At 46.2% G+C, this 17,275-nt stretch overlaps 1 protein-coding gene across 4 annotated transcripts in view; it reads left to right on the top strand.

The window, feature by feature from the left end:
• The window catches only part of rbms3 (RNA binding motif, single stranded interacting protein), a 166,132-nt gene that overhangs the window by 65,151 nt on the left and 83,706 nt on the right, over positions 1–17,275 (top strand). For all 4 annotated transcript variants that reach the window (XM_068332305.1, XM_068332308.1, XM_068332307.1 and 1 more), the window contains one exon: positions 11,154–11,311. In XM_068332305.1, coding sequence (XP_068188406.1) covers positions 11,154–11,311 — 158 coding nt within the window. The remainder of the gene's footprint in view (positions 1–11,153; positions 11,312–17,275) is intronic.

Genomic DNA, 17,275 nt, shown 5'->3' with positions numbered 1-17,275 from the left:
TCTCCATGTGGCAAGCTTCGCCTTCTCGTCAACCGCCGGGTGTCTGAAATTACACATGGCGAGGATTATTGTGATGGTAATGTCCGTCCACAGTGGCGGGCGGGGCCCTTCACAATGACTCTGCTGTCTTGGGTTTTTAAAGAGGTAGTCTGCCGCCAGGCGGGTGACTGCACTGAGGAGCTTCCTGTTCATGTGGTAATCTGTGTGGCGGTACAATAGAGCCAGCACAGTGCTCTCAGAGACCGGCCCCCACATTCAGCCAAAGAATGGAGGGGGGCGGGGGGTTTGCGCACCACAACAAAAACAGTCCACCGCTATCATCTCATGAAAGTCTCCGTCGGAGGGAAAATAAATAGTTTAGAAACCTTTCAGCAAATACAATAGTCCAGACCACCGCTGATTTTCATCTTTAATGTCTCCGGTTTATGAAAATATTATGTCGGGCTGCGAAAACAGAAACGCCGAAAGGAACGGACAGCCTCGATTGCTATTCTACCTTGGAGGGGCGCTGTGAGGTGATGTTTTGGTTGTGAATAAAAAATAAAGAATTCAAATTTGAAATGCAATAAAATACCCAACCGGTTCATTCGCGGACAGAGAGAGGTTTCCGAAGTCCGTCTTTGTGTTCCGACGACTGTTTTTCATTTGAGTTGCGTGAGCGATACACTCAAGGGTGAAACCATAAAAACAGAAGAGAAAAAGTCCAAATAGCCTCATGAATTTACAAAAGGAGACATAAAAAAGTACTTCATGATGATGACTAATCAGTTTTCAGAGAGATGTTTTGAGATGGTGCAGCTCAGTCAGGGGTCCTCGTTGAAGAGAGTCTTGAGCAACTCCCCTTTAATACCAGGCTTTGATTCAGAAAGTGGCTAACGACTAGTTTGCTGATGCGGGCTGATTGTACATCTCTTCCTGGAGTTCATGGTCACCGTTATGTTTGATTAGATTTCTGAAGTGCTATATGAGCAGATACGGAACATACCAGGAGACCACAAGGTGAGAGTCCGAGAAAATCTCTTTCCTAGCTAAGCCAGACAAACCTGAAAGAACAATAAACCATCGCTCAGCGCCGCTCGAGCAGGAAGTGGTCTGAATGGCCTTTGAAGATATCCGTGTAGCGGTAGCATCACCGTTGAGTTTGGGCTAACCTGCTTGAACCCAGCTGGCCGGTGTTTATCCAAACTGGCTGCGATCCCTTCCCCTGTCCGAGCGTTGCTTTCATTGAACTCCTCCAGCCGCCTGAGAAGAGCTCAGCAGGCCGGAGTCACTGAGGCAAACAGTCGGCCGAGGGGGTAACATGAGACTATTACACTCACCTGTTCCAAAGCCATGGTGACTAATCTCATGAATAAATCATGCTACCAAGATCTGGACAACTCCGGTGCTGCACCTTTTCTCCTTTGGCAGACGTTTGCCTCGCTGTCCATCTTCCTTTTTCTACTTCTGTCTACCTTCCCCCTCGGCTGTCTTATTTCTCGCTCGCTCTGGAGGGCTGCAATGGCGCTGACTTTATTTATCACATGATTGTGACACATTTGGAAGGAGCCTCGCACCTCCACTGATTGGACTCTGCCTTTGGGAACGAGGAAACACAGATCATCCTCCCGTGGTTTCCAGTAAGTCACGGGATTGACAGCTGGGGATGGTCTGCCCAGAAGAGGCCGACTCGCTCGCCTTAAATCACTCGGAGAGGCACTTCTGAAGAGCCTGTAACTCAGCGCTCATGCCAACGTGCCTTGGGATCAGAAATGATGAAGGCTGGATGTGGTTGTCAGAGTCTGGTTTGCAACGGTTTCAGGTGGGACTGCTTTGGTAGAAGTCGGCCAACGCAAAGGGAAATCGGTGGATGTTTGAGTTGTTTGACTTGAAACTTTTTGCTGGCTCATGCCAAGCGGTGGTTCTCCACATGTGACAATACTGCATTGTTCTCTTGACCCTGACTAAAATAATCCCCTGCATAGTCTTGGCGGCTGAAGGCATCGAAGCTCCGTCTCTAGGAGGCGGATAGATCCGAGGGTTTTCTGATTTGAGCAATGCTCCTATCACTCGTAGGGGGGTAGTTGCTCAACGGAATCTGGCACCGCATCTACTTTGTCCTACTAAACTCTGCTCAACACTATGCAAAAAACCACCACCCCCATGGTTGTTAGACAGGGAGAAGGGAGGAGAAGGAAGGAGACATGGAGGACAAGCAGACAGTGGAGGATTGGATGGATTTACGGATAGATGAGAGCTGACTGAAGGGATTGGAGGAGGTGAAGAGAGGATGGATGGAGGACTAGCCAGGGATGAATTCGGTTACAGGGGCATGACATCCACGGTATGGTTGTTTAGACCTGAAGAAAGTTCCACGAAATGAGACGTTTAAGCCGAGTAATTTATCAGACGTTAAGGTGGACGATTGAGACAATTTAACCTCAGAAACAAACTGTGTTCAAGAGGTGAGGTCACGCTAATCCTTGGCGTCTTCCCTGGAAATACAGTAGAACCTACAGTAGAACTGTTCTGTGACTGAACTCATGAGTCGAACTTCTCCCCATTAAAAATAACTAAAATCATTTCAATCCGTTCCAGCCTTGTAAAAAAGCCCCAAAACCCCCTAAATTGGGGGAAAAAAATGGGACGTGGAACAGGGTTTTGTGATAGTTTAACGTCTCATGCAGGATGGATAAAGTAGTTTCATGTAGTCAAACAATATCTTCTCTTCAGAGACTTTTTTTGTTGCTTTGTGTTATAATTAAGTGATTTACTTATTTATCAGTAAATTACGTTAACTGGAATGTCATTACTTCACACCACAAAGTTAATGAGTGATTTATTTGAACAGATGTTAAAATGACTCATTTCAAAGACTATAATCTAAACTGTTTTCAGGTGTCGATTTAATTTTAAAGCGTAGCATCAGTCATTTGTATAATTATCAGCGGTATTTATTTTCAAAGATGTTTAAAAAAAAATCCAAGATGGTTTTTTTTCATCTTTTTCTTCTTTTCTTTTTTTTAACTTTCTCATTTGGAAAAAAAAAAAAGAGGAAAAAACATGCGTGTTTGTTTGATTGCCTGCTGCTGCACGACCTTTTCTACGATTCATCCAGGAGTTCACATCCATCAAAATCTCATTTACAGCCCGCCTTGCAATTACAGAATGGCTGGATAATGTTCCATTTCAGAGCCATTTGGGTTTTCACACAATAATGTTTTTCACAGTCGTCGTGTGGAGAAATAACTAGATACCTGAGTCTCTTTGTGCCTTGTTTAAATTTAGTCCCAAGCAAACATGTAAATAATAATCAAAAGGAATACGTCCCCAGTAGTCGTTTGATTATCCTGTTTTACAAATCCTGTATGTTCGTTTTTTTAAGTGTTTGAGCATCAGCATCCTCTTCCTGCTTCCTGTGCACCTGATTTTAGCGGCGGACCGCTCGGTTTGGATCCCAGTACAAAATCCACGGATTTGCTTTTCAGATGTGCGTCATAAAATATCCCCATAAACCACCGCAAACCCAACATTCCCTGCTCCCTGGCTGATTTGTTATGGCTGTCTCAAGCCTTCCTGCCACAGCGGCGGCTGGTGTTTATTGCTCGTATTTAGTCTGGCAATTGTCAGAGACGCTTCAGTGAGTATATTCCTCGGGGGTCAGGAGTGACATTCTAGACCTCGTGCAGCTACTTTGCATGGAAAAGAAAATGAGTATTCAAAGCGAGGAAGAGGAGGCGTGTCCTTCGTTATGCATATTTTTACACACATCTGCATGAGTGTGGATCTTATCTTTTCATCTTTTGTTTGCTTGTGTTCATATATGCAGTCACCCGTGTGTCGGCGCTGGTTTGCAGTAGCTAGTTTGCAGCTGTTTTTTTTTTGTTTGTCATTTCAACCCCAATATGTGCATAGTTGTGTGTGTATGTGTGTGTTTTTGTTGTGTGTTTCACACACCTATAAGCAGAAAGAGAAAAAACTTTATAGGAGATATATTTATCCGCTAGCATTAGCATACGGTGTATGCAAATGGAATAACGATGATGCTACATATGACAGGCGATGATCGGGTATTCTGATTATTGGATGGCTCTGTTTGGTGTCTGATTGGCATAAAAATAAAGTAATTTAAATTCTATTTAATTTTTTGCCTCTAAAATATCATGAAATGGGAGAAAATGTCACAACAAATGGAAACAGTCAAGTAAATTTTGCTTATCCAAACATCAAAATTGTACTGAATTGTCTAAATTGTATGTAATTCATTTCCATTTGTTAACATTTCTCCTCAAATGGAAACAATAGAATATATAAGTATTTTTGTAATATTCATTTAAATATCACCAAATCACATCAACAACTACCTATTGTTAGCCTGTCACATATTATCTTTAGCATCCTATAACAGGGACAAACCTAAACCAGACCCGTCATCTTCAGTCTGTCCAGACATACAGGTACATGACGAGCCATGTTAGCGTGCTAACGCCTCGACTGCATTTCTGTTTGTGTTCACATGACTCTGTTACGCAAACACTAATATGTGGACATGCAGTGAAGCATGCTGGGACTCCGCCGCAGACCTCCGAGCACCTCCTGCAACCATTACAGGCTTGTTTGTAATTTTGATCACTGCCGACCTTCGGGGGGAAGAGGAGCCAGATTTTTTTTGTCAGGAGAGAGGAGTTACTAATGTGGTTGTGGGACGGCTCAACCCCCCCCCCCTCAGTCCAATCTGTCCCCCGTTTCCCCCCCCCCCTCTTCTACTCCCTCACTCTGCTTGGCATCCCCTTCAACCCGGCGATAACTCATCGGCCGGTCAGCCATCTCGCTGGTCATTTAGCCAAGGCGATCAGTCAACATCTCGGCCGTCCTGGATCAGGGAAGCAGAGTCCGTCGGACACAGAGGATATATCTAAACATAGACTTTATGAAAGAGAAACTGAAAGAGGTTTGTTATTCAGGAAGCACGACCGGATGGGACATGCATTTGTCTCGTGGAGTTGTGGCTTCCTTTGCCTTGACTCAGACTTCCTGTGAAAAAGCAGACCCGACTCACGGGGAAGGAGAACATAGTTTCTCTCATGCGTATCATAAACTATCACTTCAAGGCAACAAATGATTGGCTGCTTCAGTGAATTTGGGCAACGACTGCTGGCGACTCAAAGACCTTCAGAGAACCTACGCACCAGCAGGACGACTTGATGGATCACGCCGATCTGGTCCCGCACCTGCGCATTAGGATAGAACCATTAGTCATCTGCAGAGAATAGTCGGCGGATCGGCTCCGAGTTTCCCGGTCCCAGTTCAGACTCAGTTGGATACTTCAGTTTACTTTTTTTGTGCTCCCCAAACATAATCTGTCCTCTTGCTCTTTAAATGAGTGTCCCTATCCTCCCATTTTGTTGTTCCATCCATCTCGCCGTCTCCACCCCCACACCGGCCAGCGTACAAACGGACCCAGCTGGCTGCAATGATGACAAATCAGCCCAAATATTTATGTCCATTGAGTTCCACTTTGGCTCTGCCCGCTGGCCCCCTTCTGCTCCCCCCATCCCAGACCCTCCAAACGGCCGTGGACAAACACCGAGACCCTTAATGTCCGATTTGAACCCGGTTTACGGTCGCCAGAAGAGCCTTATAAACCTAAAAGGTGCACTGGCGTGTTTGTCGTTGACTTGTTTTTGTGACGTGGCAGGAAATGTGTGCTTGTCTCCGGTCCTAAACAAGAATATGAAATGTTAAGGGATTAATTTAACACTGTAAACATCCTTTTTGGGACAACCGTAAGAAGGAAACGGATATTTAACACCCCCCTGGTCTCTTGGCATCATGTTTAATTAATAACGAGGGTACAGAAACGTTACGACGTGATGAATTTCACTTCTTTTTCTCCCAAAATCTTTCTGATAAAAAGGCCTTCTTGGCAAAAAAACAAACATATATATACATACACACACATATATATATGTATATACATATATACATAATTTTTTTTTTTTCTGGGTCATGCGCTCGCCTTGTTTTCCCTCGCCCGTTTATTTTGAGTCGTCTAAACTGTTCTGATTCGTGACTAATTATTGATCCCACAGTGCAAATTAATTATTTCCTACAAATGTAAATGAAAGAGATGGAAAAAAAATATTGTAACGCGTTCCAGAATTCCATCTTGGATGCCAGCATTTTACAATCGTGCTTTAATGTGAACAAGCCGACACAAATAACCCATTCTCAGTTCAGATCCTGATGTGAACTGATGCATTCCAGACCTGACACTGCTTCTTCTTCCTGCGACCCCCCCTGCTCTGCTGGGGGGGGGGGCAACATAAAGAACATCTTGTTTACCTCGTGTCAGATAATGTCCCCCTCCTATCTCCACGCTCTGGGAAAGACGTGGCCCTTATTGTAAGTCTGGGGTCCCGACGTGACGACAGCATCCCGCTCTTATCGCCAAGGAAGAGTCGGGCAAGAGTTGGAGGGGGTGGGGGAGGGGCAGAGAGAGAGATACCGGGGATCAGCATATTTAAAATTATCATTGTCCGCAGCAGAGTTGTACTCCTGCATTAGGAGGAAGGTTACCAAACTGTGCTACAATACTAAACCACTCTTTTTCTAACTCCTTCATCTAACTTGTTCAAGGGTTTGTTTGGTTTTTTATTTACTTATTTACTTATTTATCTATTTAATGATGAGGATGAAGGTTACCAAACTGTTCTGTAGTACTATACAACTAACATTTCCCCCATTCACGAGTTAATTTAATAGTTCTGTTTGTTTATGTATTTATCTATTTCTTGGTCTTTTTATTTTTATTTTTTTCGAAGATGAAGGTTACTAAACTGAACTGTTATAATGCATGACTATTTTTTGAACATTTCCCTCAATCAGGGGTTAAATTGGTAGTTATTTTTGTTTGTTTGTTTGTTTTCAGTACATTTATGACAAATCTCACCTGATTTTCTTGAAACTTTTCTTGAAAACTAATCAAAGACATCTCCACTGGCAGCAGAGTTCTCATTCTGGATTGACACAAGTAATTGTCCCAAAATGTATTTTCTCGACAAATTGAATAAAAATTCAACAAAATTTTATAATCTTTCTGCAGGATACAGATGTTTGAACTGTAAATCCAGACTTGTATGGATTCTACCGGCGTGGACGATATCATTGCTCGTCCCTCTCCTCATGTCGATGGAACATTTCTTATTCTCTTAATTCGACCCATGAAGCTCCGCCTCCCTGCGTTTTGTTTGTCTCCACATCAGCATTAGCGTTTAGCCATAGCATCACTTGCGCTGCCTTACCAGATGTATTGAGCATGATTTGATATTCACTCCTCTGGCTATGGTTTTACTGCGAGAGAGGTGGGGGGAGGGGGGTGAAATCTACTTCCTGTCTCCAACGGCCCCTCCCTCTTGTCTTGACATTGAGATGCAGCCACGCTTCTCAGAACACGTGTTTAAGGGCTAAAGGTTTGGAGGATGGATGGATGGGGGGCGGGATTTGGGTTACTCTTTTGCTGGTGGGGGCTGCTGCGAAAGCCGCCGACCCACCGCCAAGCGAGCTGTTAGTTGTGGCAGTTTGGAGGCGATGCCTCTGGGACGGCGTCATCTTTAAGAGTCTTTGCAGAGACTTTGCCAGCATGAATTAATGGAGGATGAGCTGAGAGGCTTTTTTCTTCAGTTTCAGGAGACTGCTTGTCATTTTTGGTGGCAGGTTTTCTTGTGTGTGTCTGTGTGGCAGGAGTGACTCATCCAGCACAAACACACAAAAACCACGCATACACACGAACTTACGCTTCGACACACGCGGGGACCCGTCTCCGGAGTCCCTTCGTAGGAATGGGGTCCGTTAATGGGTGTGGCTTCGTCCGGCCTCCCGCTGGCGTTGGGCTAGTTTTCACTAAGTCAGAGCCAATTACGGTGTGAAGCCCCGCCCAGCAGGAAGGAAGGGAGCCACATCCCTGTTTCCAGTCGGATGATTGCGGCGACGCCCTCTTTTCTCCATTTCAACGCCTCTCCCAAAGTTTTCATTTCCTGCTTCGGTAATATTATCCGCATGACGGGAGCAATGGAGGACAAAGACGGGAGGGAGTCATCTGTTTTTAAAAATTTAATCTATAAAAATTGAACGTTTTTTTGTACAGATTGAGAAATTAAACTTTTTAAAAAATAGAACATGGTATAAAAAGTGGTTGTTTTTATCATGTCTGTACATGATGGATGGATGGATGGATGGAACATACTCTTAATGTGGCATCCATAATGCAGAATGAAACGGGGGTCACGAGTATCGACATAAAGATGTTGTGTAAACACAAACATGTAAACAATAAACAACAACAGACGAGTGTGTCCTCGTGTGGATGCGTGAACTTGCTGCTCTCCTCCGATGCAACATGTACTCGATTTATCCTCCTCACTTAATACAGTCATAAACATCGCCTGGAATGTCATGGAGGCTGCCAGCCCCCCCCCCCCACATACCACCACCCCATTCCCCCCCATTCCTGCTAGACTCGGTAAATTGGGACCGTATAAACCATTCAACCCGTCCAACGTACAGAGCAGCAAATTGAAATCCCCCGTAAGCCTCAGCGGCGGCGTGTCGCAGCCGGACGGGGCGGTGGGGGCGGGCAGGGTGAAGATTTTTCTCATTTACCACCTGCAGGTTTTTTGAAGTGCCCCAACCCCCCTCCCAAATTTTCTGTCTTTCTTTCTAACTTGTTGCTCTCGTGTTCTCCATCAACCCTCTCCTCCAATCGTCACACCTCATCCCGCCCCTTTTTGTCGAGCGTCAAGGTCGAGAATCCCAGCGCGGAACCGCCCGGGTTGAGGTTGTTAACTTTCGTCGTAGCCAACCGGATCAAGCGACACTTTTCCGAGCTTTTCCGTCATGCTAGCGGCGTGTTTTCCTGCGTCAAATGCGTCCCAACGCCTTCCTAAAAAGTGCAGACTTACAAACTCTTTGGCGGTGACTCAAGGGAAACGTTTGAGCGCTACTCCTCCAGAAGCTTCCAGTAAACCCACTCACCCCGGCTCGCCGTCCAACAGGCCGTCACCGTCTCTCTAAAACCTCTGGCGCCCACTCGGTTCTTCATCCCGGGGGACTCCTCCGGCCTCTTTTCTTTCCCCTTGGATACCTCCCCTTGCCGCCTCCTCGCCCGGCGCTGTAAGTAATGGGCTGGTTGTGACCCTCTACGCCTCATTGTGTAAGATTTCAGCTTCTGACCTTAAAAAATGAAAGCAAATCGATAGGGCGGGACACATGAATTCCACAGCCCAGGATTCAAGCCAAGCTTGGAGAGGAGGAGGAGGAGGAGGAGGAGGAGGAAGAGGAGTGAAACAAAAAAAAGAAAGTCGGAGAACGAGAGAGGCTTTCAATTAACCTTCATCGCTGACAGCAGCTCCGCGCTGCATCTTTCCTGCTCCTGAATTTGTACGTGTCACAAAATGTGCAAAGCACTCTGGGTATAATTTAAGCCTTTGAGCCGGTGGGTTGGGGGGGTGAATGCTTCGGACTGCAGCTGTGAACATTCCACTGAAAATAACTCCCGGGGGGGGCACTCCAGAGATTAAGATTCGTCTATTGCGCCGCGGCGGCGATGCGAGGCTATCGCCGCGGCGTGTGGAGGGGACTCCAACCGGACGGATGCCTGTCGGATTCAGGTCACACACCAGAGGGACGTTTTTTGACGTTTGACAGATGAAATGAATCTGGAGTTAGCTAAAGTAGCTAACATGCTAACCGGACGGACCCCGCGGCGCCGTCCCCGCCGTGTGACAACTGTGGTTCAGGTGGCGCCGGTGTGAGTGTGTAGAGTATGCGTCGGGCGCGGCGAGTGGCTGTCCATCAGTTCCACTTAGCTCAGCATGGTAATTGGCCGACCATTGATGGACGTCGCTCCCCCCTTCACGCTCCAGGGTCCCCGGCTCTTTGTGTGAGGGGGGGAGGCAACACACACACACACACACACACACACACACGCTTAAAATAGCGCATCAAATCAGCCATGCCTCGGCAGCCGCCGCTAACGTGTGGGGCGGAATGGAGGGCTAATGGTGTGTGTGTGTGTGTGTGTGTGTGTGGGGGTGTGTGGGTTCGTTTTCAGCCTAGTATGGGGTCCTTCTCTGTGGGTTAATGTGGTTAACTGGGGCTGCTGGTGGTATTTAGTCCTGTCCCCCCCCTCCCCCACTCTCTCTCTCTCCCATCCATTTTTCCTCTTCCATGTCATCCATTACTCACTTTATTGCCTTGTGCATCCTCCTCTCCTCCTCCTCTTCCTCTTCCCTCCATCTCCACTCGTGCCCACAGGCCCCCGGTTCTCTCTCTGTCAGGATGTGGAGTGGCCCTGCAATAGAGATATAAATGGGCTATGAGCCGGCGAGGTGGGGGGGTTGATGGAGAGGGGGGGGGCTGACTGCTATACCATAAATCTACGATAACAGCAGAGCAGACACATCATTCCTGGAGGGAGGGGGGGACGTTTAGGGCTGCAGCTTCACCTGTTTGTTTTTTTTATTGTACACCATGTTTGTGTTGTTGTTGTTGTTGTTTATGTTGTTGTTGTTGTTATTGACGTATACCACACCTGACCTGTCTGACTGATGCTCAGCGTTCAACTGTTCATCAACGTTCATGCAGCGGCATTTTAGGGTCCCATGGCAACGTATCACCTTTTCACCCCGGGTCGGATTATTTTGGCGTTCCAACAAAATTTTCTGGATTAAATTCCATCCCAAAATGTTTTTTGACCATTTTTGAGGTTTTAAATGTGATTCGTCCTCCAAGTGACATCATGACACCTGCCTGAAAAGAAGTGAAGAGCTAACCTGATGTCAGGAACGCCCTAAAGTCCTTTCCTCCTCTCTTTTCAAACCCGATTGGATGTCAAATCCATTTCCAAATGCGTCCAGGATGAGACGGAAAAGATGGGAAATCTATTTATGAAACAGGCTACTTTGAGACATCACACCTCTGGAGGTGCAAATTATTTTACAGCGTATTGGAACTAGATGTGAGGGTGTGAATGGAAAGCAGCAACATTTAAAACCGTTATGCGCAAATGAAGATTCACTTCCTGGTTTCTTCTTCTTTGTCTTCTTTGCTTCTCAGAATTGTTTGATTTTTGTGTCGTCTTTTGATACTAAAACCATCCTTCCTTGTTTCCGCAGCAGCCCTATGCTCCTCCCCCTCACCCCATGGCTCCGCCCAGCCCCAGCACCAACAGCTGCAGCCAGGGAGGGGCGGAGCAGCTGAGTAAGACCAACCTGTACATCCGCGGCCTGCCACCCGGCACCACCGACCAGGACCTCATCAAACTCTGCCAACCGTAAGTGTTTTCAATACGATGGCCTCTAGGGGGCACGCTTAAACATTTAGCAGCACAACTTCCTGCTCATTATGCGCCACTAGCCTCCGGAAATGTCATCCGCATAGTGTTTATTAAATGCCTGTGAGGCAACATCCTGGGTTGAAAGTCCGTTCTGAATATTCAGGAGTTAACAGAATGTCAACGTTCACAACACGAATATATTCATGGAGACAATAATCATAATTTAACTTCTTCTTTTATTTGTCTTTTTCTTTATTCCCATTGAGAAATATGAAAACAAACCATTTATCATCATGAAGCAACAGAATATAAACCGATAATCCAAAGGAGGAGCGACAAACAGGCCACAGTGTTATCCACAACACAACCTCACACAGGGATGCACAAAATTACCCATAAGGCTTTGCCCAATGCTTTTGATTGAGAAATCACACACACACACACACACACACACACACACACACACACACACACACACACACACACACACACACACACACACACACACACACACACACACACACACACACACACACACACACACACACACACCTGCCTGCACACAGCTCAATAAGGCCTAATAAAGCTCAGATTGGACCACCTCCCCCAGGAATCACAGACCAGGACCTCATCAAGAGGTAACAAACCGTCACTGGGGCTCTCCTCTGTGTGTGTCCGTCTGCGCCCCACACACACACACACACACACAAGCAGCTTTGTTCGGCTCCATTACGCTCTTTCACGTCTGTGATGGTGAAAAAAGGGGGTCGAGATCATTACCGGAGACGAGGCCAGCGGATTGTGAAACTCGCGTCCGTCTGCTTGCGTAACCTTTTCTTGGACGGATTTCCAGAAATGTCCCCGTCGGACGCTGCCAATTATTCAAAGATGTGCGGATATGGGAACACGTCTGGTTAAGCTCCCGGTAGCCCCGTCATAAGTCACGCGTTTATTCCTGACACGGACCCGTCAGGATTCCAATAAGCTTCTGGAAAGACGGAGACAGTCTTGTTGCCTCCCACTCTTCTTGAATTGCTCAGTGTTTACCGCCTCCTGAAGTGCCCCCAAGGTTGCCCGGGGTGTGCTGTGCCATTGAAAACCCAACACCACTGAAACTTTAATCATCCAGACCGTTGCAGCGACAGGCGGGTGGCACCGTTCAAGAAAAGGTCATACCGCCACCGCCATGGCGCTGCAGTCCCGTCAGGATCTCGCCTTTCCTGTTAGCGCCTAACACCACAATCCCCGACTAAATATGGTGTTGGAGTTTTTGATAGATACGAAACTGCTGGAGCGCATTTTAATCTGTTCTCCAAAAGACATCAAAGCCGTTTCGCGGTTGGACGTGTCGAAGATGCTGACATGCAGCTGTTGGTTCATCGCTATCTCAAAAGCTAACGCCGCCAAACTTATACATTCTTGAAAACGGGCCATAGCAAAGCTGCTGATTGGAGAATGTTAAGCATTTCCTTTTGGATGCCAAAGAGCCAATGCCATCCGATATCGTCTATCGCAGCTCAGACTCGACAGTTTACCTTTAAAATCCCAAGTTTGAACGAACGAAAAACATCACATCTGTTTGCTCGTCTTATCCCCTCCTGGTATGAAATTGATAAATTGAACTGATTACGGGTTTAATTGGCGCGTCTAGGCTTTATAAATTCAACGGTGTGGTAAAATTATTTCTGTGATTCCTTAACAGACACAATGAAGTATGACAATTAGCGTTATTAATCAAATTTCAATGCTTAATGAGAGGTGACATTGTTCTTAACAGCGACTTTGGAAACTCCGTCCATTTGGAGAACAGCTCGTTGAGACGATTATAGTGTTTTGTTGCTTGAACCTGTTCGCCATCCAGGAACCATTTTTCACGTCTTTGTAATTTACCCCTGTTCCTGAAAACCTCTTTATCTCCTTTTTATAGGAATTGACTCGCGTTGCCCTACGATTAACAACATTTATGAAGGTCTATCATCCTTTGAAGGATAATTACGGAGTCGTTGACGGCGAATGAGACATCTGCACACCGTAAAATAGAAGTTTAAAGAACTTGGGATAAAATTAAATGTTTGCAGCTCGGAGATAAACACCGGAAAAGTAAATTGTTTTTAAACCTCTGTCCGTTGTGGCGAGGTCGAGCAACAATTGATTGTAGGACTGTTTGGGTCGCCAACGCCGAGGTTTCCTTTGCTCACCGTGGTCGCTGTGTAGACTAGTGCTTACACCGGTTGATGATGCATGCTGGGAGTTACTGAATGAGCGCTTAAATGAATTTGAGATGGGCGCTTAATCTCCGTTTTATTTAGCTGGCCGGGTCTGAAGCCGTCGGGCTGATCTATGGGAGTAGAGGAGGCCAAAGGAGTGGAGCTGTTGGCTGGACACCCAGATAGCGAGAAGCCTTCCTGCTTCCCTGGCTGGCTCTGAGCTTGGGGATGGGGGGGTGGTGGTGGAGAGAACAGCCATTACTGTGAGAAAAATTCCTTGGCTTTTCCCCGTCGGGTCGGGGCTCCGGGCCAGCCTTGATCCAGACACCAAGCTGGTCCAACCTTAAGATCCACGCAGCCAAGACATCTAACGGCAACCTTGCCCCAAAACAAGCAAACGAGCTAGCTTGCCCGATTCATTAGCCCGCTAACGGCAGCGCCTCGATATTCCATGAAGCTAATCATTGGAGAAGGAGAAGAAAGGAAGTCTTTCTTTTTTTCTGGGCCCACACCTGGAATAACAGCGAACGCCGCTCACATTTAGTCTGCCAGCAGCCTGAATACATAACCCACACCACCATGAAAGAGAACCCCCCCCCCAGAGGTCCGTCGCTCCCGATTCGTCATTCCTCCTCTTCATCCCCGGGTTCCTTTTCATCTTCTTTCTGGTTCTCCAAGCCGAGTTTTAGTCACAGCCACAGCTGTGCCCTCAGTCACACCGGCTTACATCTCCACGCCGTGGTCCCATCAAAGCCGCCAAGGAGCCAAATCAAGATCTAATCACCGCCAATTGTCCAAATAACCTTTCCTGTGCGTGCCGAGGGCGCGGCGAGGGGGGGTGGCGTAAGTTTTGCTGAATAAGAGAGGGAATAGAAAGGAAGGGTGACTCTGGGAACACCTGTTTATGCGGAGCAAGAACCGTCCAAAGGACGCTCAATCGGAGTTAGCAACCAGGATTTTGCAGAAAGTTCGTCCCACCTCCTTCTCTTTCCAAATCGTGCGCATAGACTTAACCCGACCGACTCGATTCATGCCTGACCCGGACTATAAAGAGATAGTCATGCTTAAATCGTGGATGAAAATAAAGCGAGTCGAGTTGAGGGAGCCGCAGGAATGCCCGAACTAAACAACTCCTACGGCAACCGCTTCCCACCGAGAAGAAACATCTGTTATTCCTGGAACCAGACTCTCTCCCTCTGGTTCCCTCTCTCCTGTGTCCGAGCGCTGCCTTTATTCTCTTCCATCTCTTATCTCTTCATCATGCTAATCTCCCCGACTTCGGTGCTCCAGCAGAAGTGATTTAGTCGTTTCACAGGCCGCTTCAAACCGACTAAAAGGCTCCTGCTTTGTCCTCCCCGAACATCGATTTTCAAGCCAGGGCGAGCGGAGAGGCTGATTTGGCCTCAGGCTGTTTTTTTGAATTATTTACCTCCCCATCTCTGTGTACACGCCACAGACAGTTTGTACTTCAAGGCTGGAGACGGCTTCTTCTCCTTTTTCTTACCTTTGACAGTTAATGCTCGGACAGAAATTCCTGTAACCTGGTTTTTTAATCGATGGGACGTTCATTGCATGTGAATTATCAGCTTAGATTCACACAAACTGCACACGAGAGTCAGGTTTTCTGGTTACTTAGCTGCGTTTCACCTCAGCCTGCCTCCCAGAGTTAAAATCCCAAAAACCATAGCAACCGCCGTGAAACCGTTCTCCATCCCGCATTTAATCCGAACGACTTGTGAAGCGACAGCAGGAGACTGATCGACGTGAAGGACGGAAGCCGAGATCTCTGGAAACTCCGGCTGCAACTCTTCATCCTCCCGTTCTTTCTTGCCTCTCTTTTATCCCCCGTTTCCTTCCACCGGTGTTTCCCTTTGATTTGACGCAGGATCTGGAAAGCAGAAGCGGCACCGGCGCCGATGAGATGTGTTCATTTGTGCGTGTCAAGACAGCGGTGCGTGGCGTGTGGGTTTGATGGTTTGGACACCTCCAAATAAACAGGCTGGTCTGCAAAACAGGCTCTGCAGGAGGAGAGAAAAATAGAGAGAGAGAACCTCCCTGCCACTAGGGGGCGCCAACAAAATTAAAGTTATGTTCCAGTGCTACATACCTGAGTTGCTAGCTTAGCTAAATTTCTCCAATAGGAGGCTTGTCAGTCAGGAGCTCCTTCCCATTTTCATGGCAAAGACTTCCTGTTGTTGTCGTAGCGATGCTGTGGTGTTTTTGTTGACATTTTTATGTGTTGTATTCTGTACAGTCAAACTGTGTTCTTGTGCGAATTTTTTTGCACAATTTTGTCGTTTTCTTTTTTAAAAATTTATTTTCAAAGCTGACAAATTTTCTTTTAAATGAATTCACCCAAGGTGAACCCCATCTGTTACGTTCAACAACTTTTTATGTTACTTTAATGAGAAAGAAGTAATTGGAGTCTCGGGCTAACTTTAGCTAACTGATGCCACCCTAAAACTTTCCTTCATTAAAATCCCCTAATGCTACGATTTATGTTTGAAATTTAACTTTGCTAATAAATTCTTAAACTTTTAAATCGCCGTCTTTTTCTTTATGAATTAGCCGCCTGGAGCCCGGTGGCGTGTTTCCGCTGGCGGCGATGATCTACTCCATTATGCAGCGAGACGGGAAACTTTGAATGACTCTAATCAACTTGTCATCCTTTCCATTTTCCAGGTGAAATAAATGTTCATGAGGACAAATCGCAATCCGTTTATACCGACGGACGTCGGTGGGAATGTGTGTGATGGTTGTCTTGCAACGGTGTCGCTCTTTTGTGCCTCATTGTCAAAATGAAATGTTTCAGAAAAAATAAAATTATACCAGAAACGTAGGCAGCTTCCCACATTGACAGACTGTTAAAGAACTGGAAATCAGCATTTTTCCATTTACGCAAACCCATCAACAAACACGGGACAACGCCAGCACCTCAAAAGCAAGAAGGAAATTCTGGCAAAGCAAACCAACGGCGCCGGAGTGCCAAAAAGGAATTATCCAATTTGTTGAAGCTTTTTTTGATTCATTGCTGCACATCTTTGCCAACACACTGTTTTGATAATTATACTATAATGCTTTTATAATTTAGCCCCATTATCCTTTTGACATAAGTGATGGAATTCTTCTCCAGAAGTATATAAGGCTTTTCCAGGCGATTGGAGATAAATGACGTTACATTCCGACAAACTTGTTTTGAGCAAAATGCGAAAACGGCAATTTTGAGGAGGCAAATTATTTTCTGATCGACTTCTCGTTTTTTTTTCTCGCTTTCTTTGTTGTTTCCTTGACTTTCATCAGCCGTCTTATTTTAGCCACCAGACGTCTCTTTTTACCCGTGTCTAAAAATACATCCCTTATTTATGAAAGCTCGGTATCCTGTGCCGCTCTGTCTGCGTTTTGTCCGTCCCACTTCCTGCTGTCATGATGCTCCTTCCTCTGGGAATCTCTCTCCGAGTGCCAACAACCTCTTTTTATGTCTGCCAGTACAAACGCTCCATCACTCCGTTGGTGACGGGCTTTAGGTGGCGCAAAAAGATTTTAAATTTACAACGAAATTAAATTTAGAGATCTTAAAAAGCTTTTAATTGGAACATTAATTCATTAATTCTAAGGCGTCTTAACCTCCCTCTTCCTGGTGGCCTCCTCCAGCTCCTCAGAAGATAGACCAAAGATAGACCAAAGATAGACCAAAGATAGACCAAAGCCTTCCCAAGACAGCCCACTGGGACATATTTGGAATACCATTCCAAGC

Source organism: Antennarius striatus, chromosome 14 (assembly GCF_040054535.1).
Source record: "Antennarius striatus isolate MH-2024 chromosome 14, ASM4005453v1, whole genome shotgun sequence".
NCBI classification, from domain to species: Eukaryota; Metazoa; Chordata; class Actinopteri; order Lophiiformes; family Antennariidae; genus Antennarius; species Antennarius striatus.
Note: the sequence above shows the minus strand (reverse complement) of the source record. Positions and strands in the feature narration are given on the sequence as shown.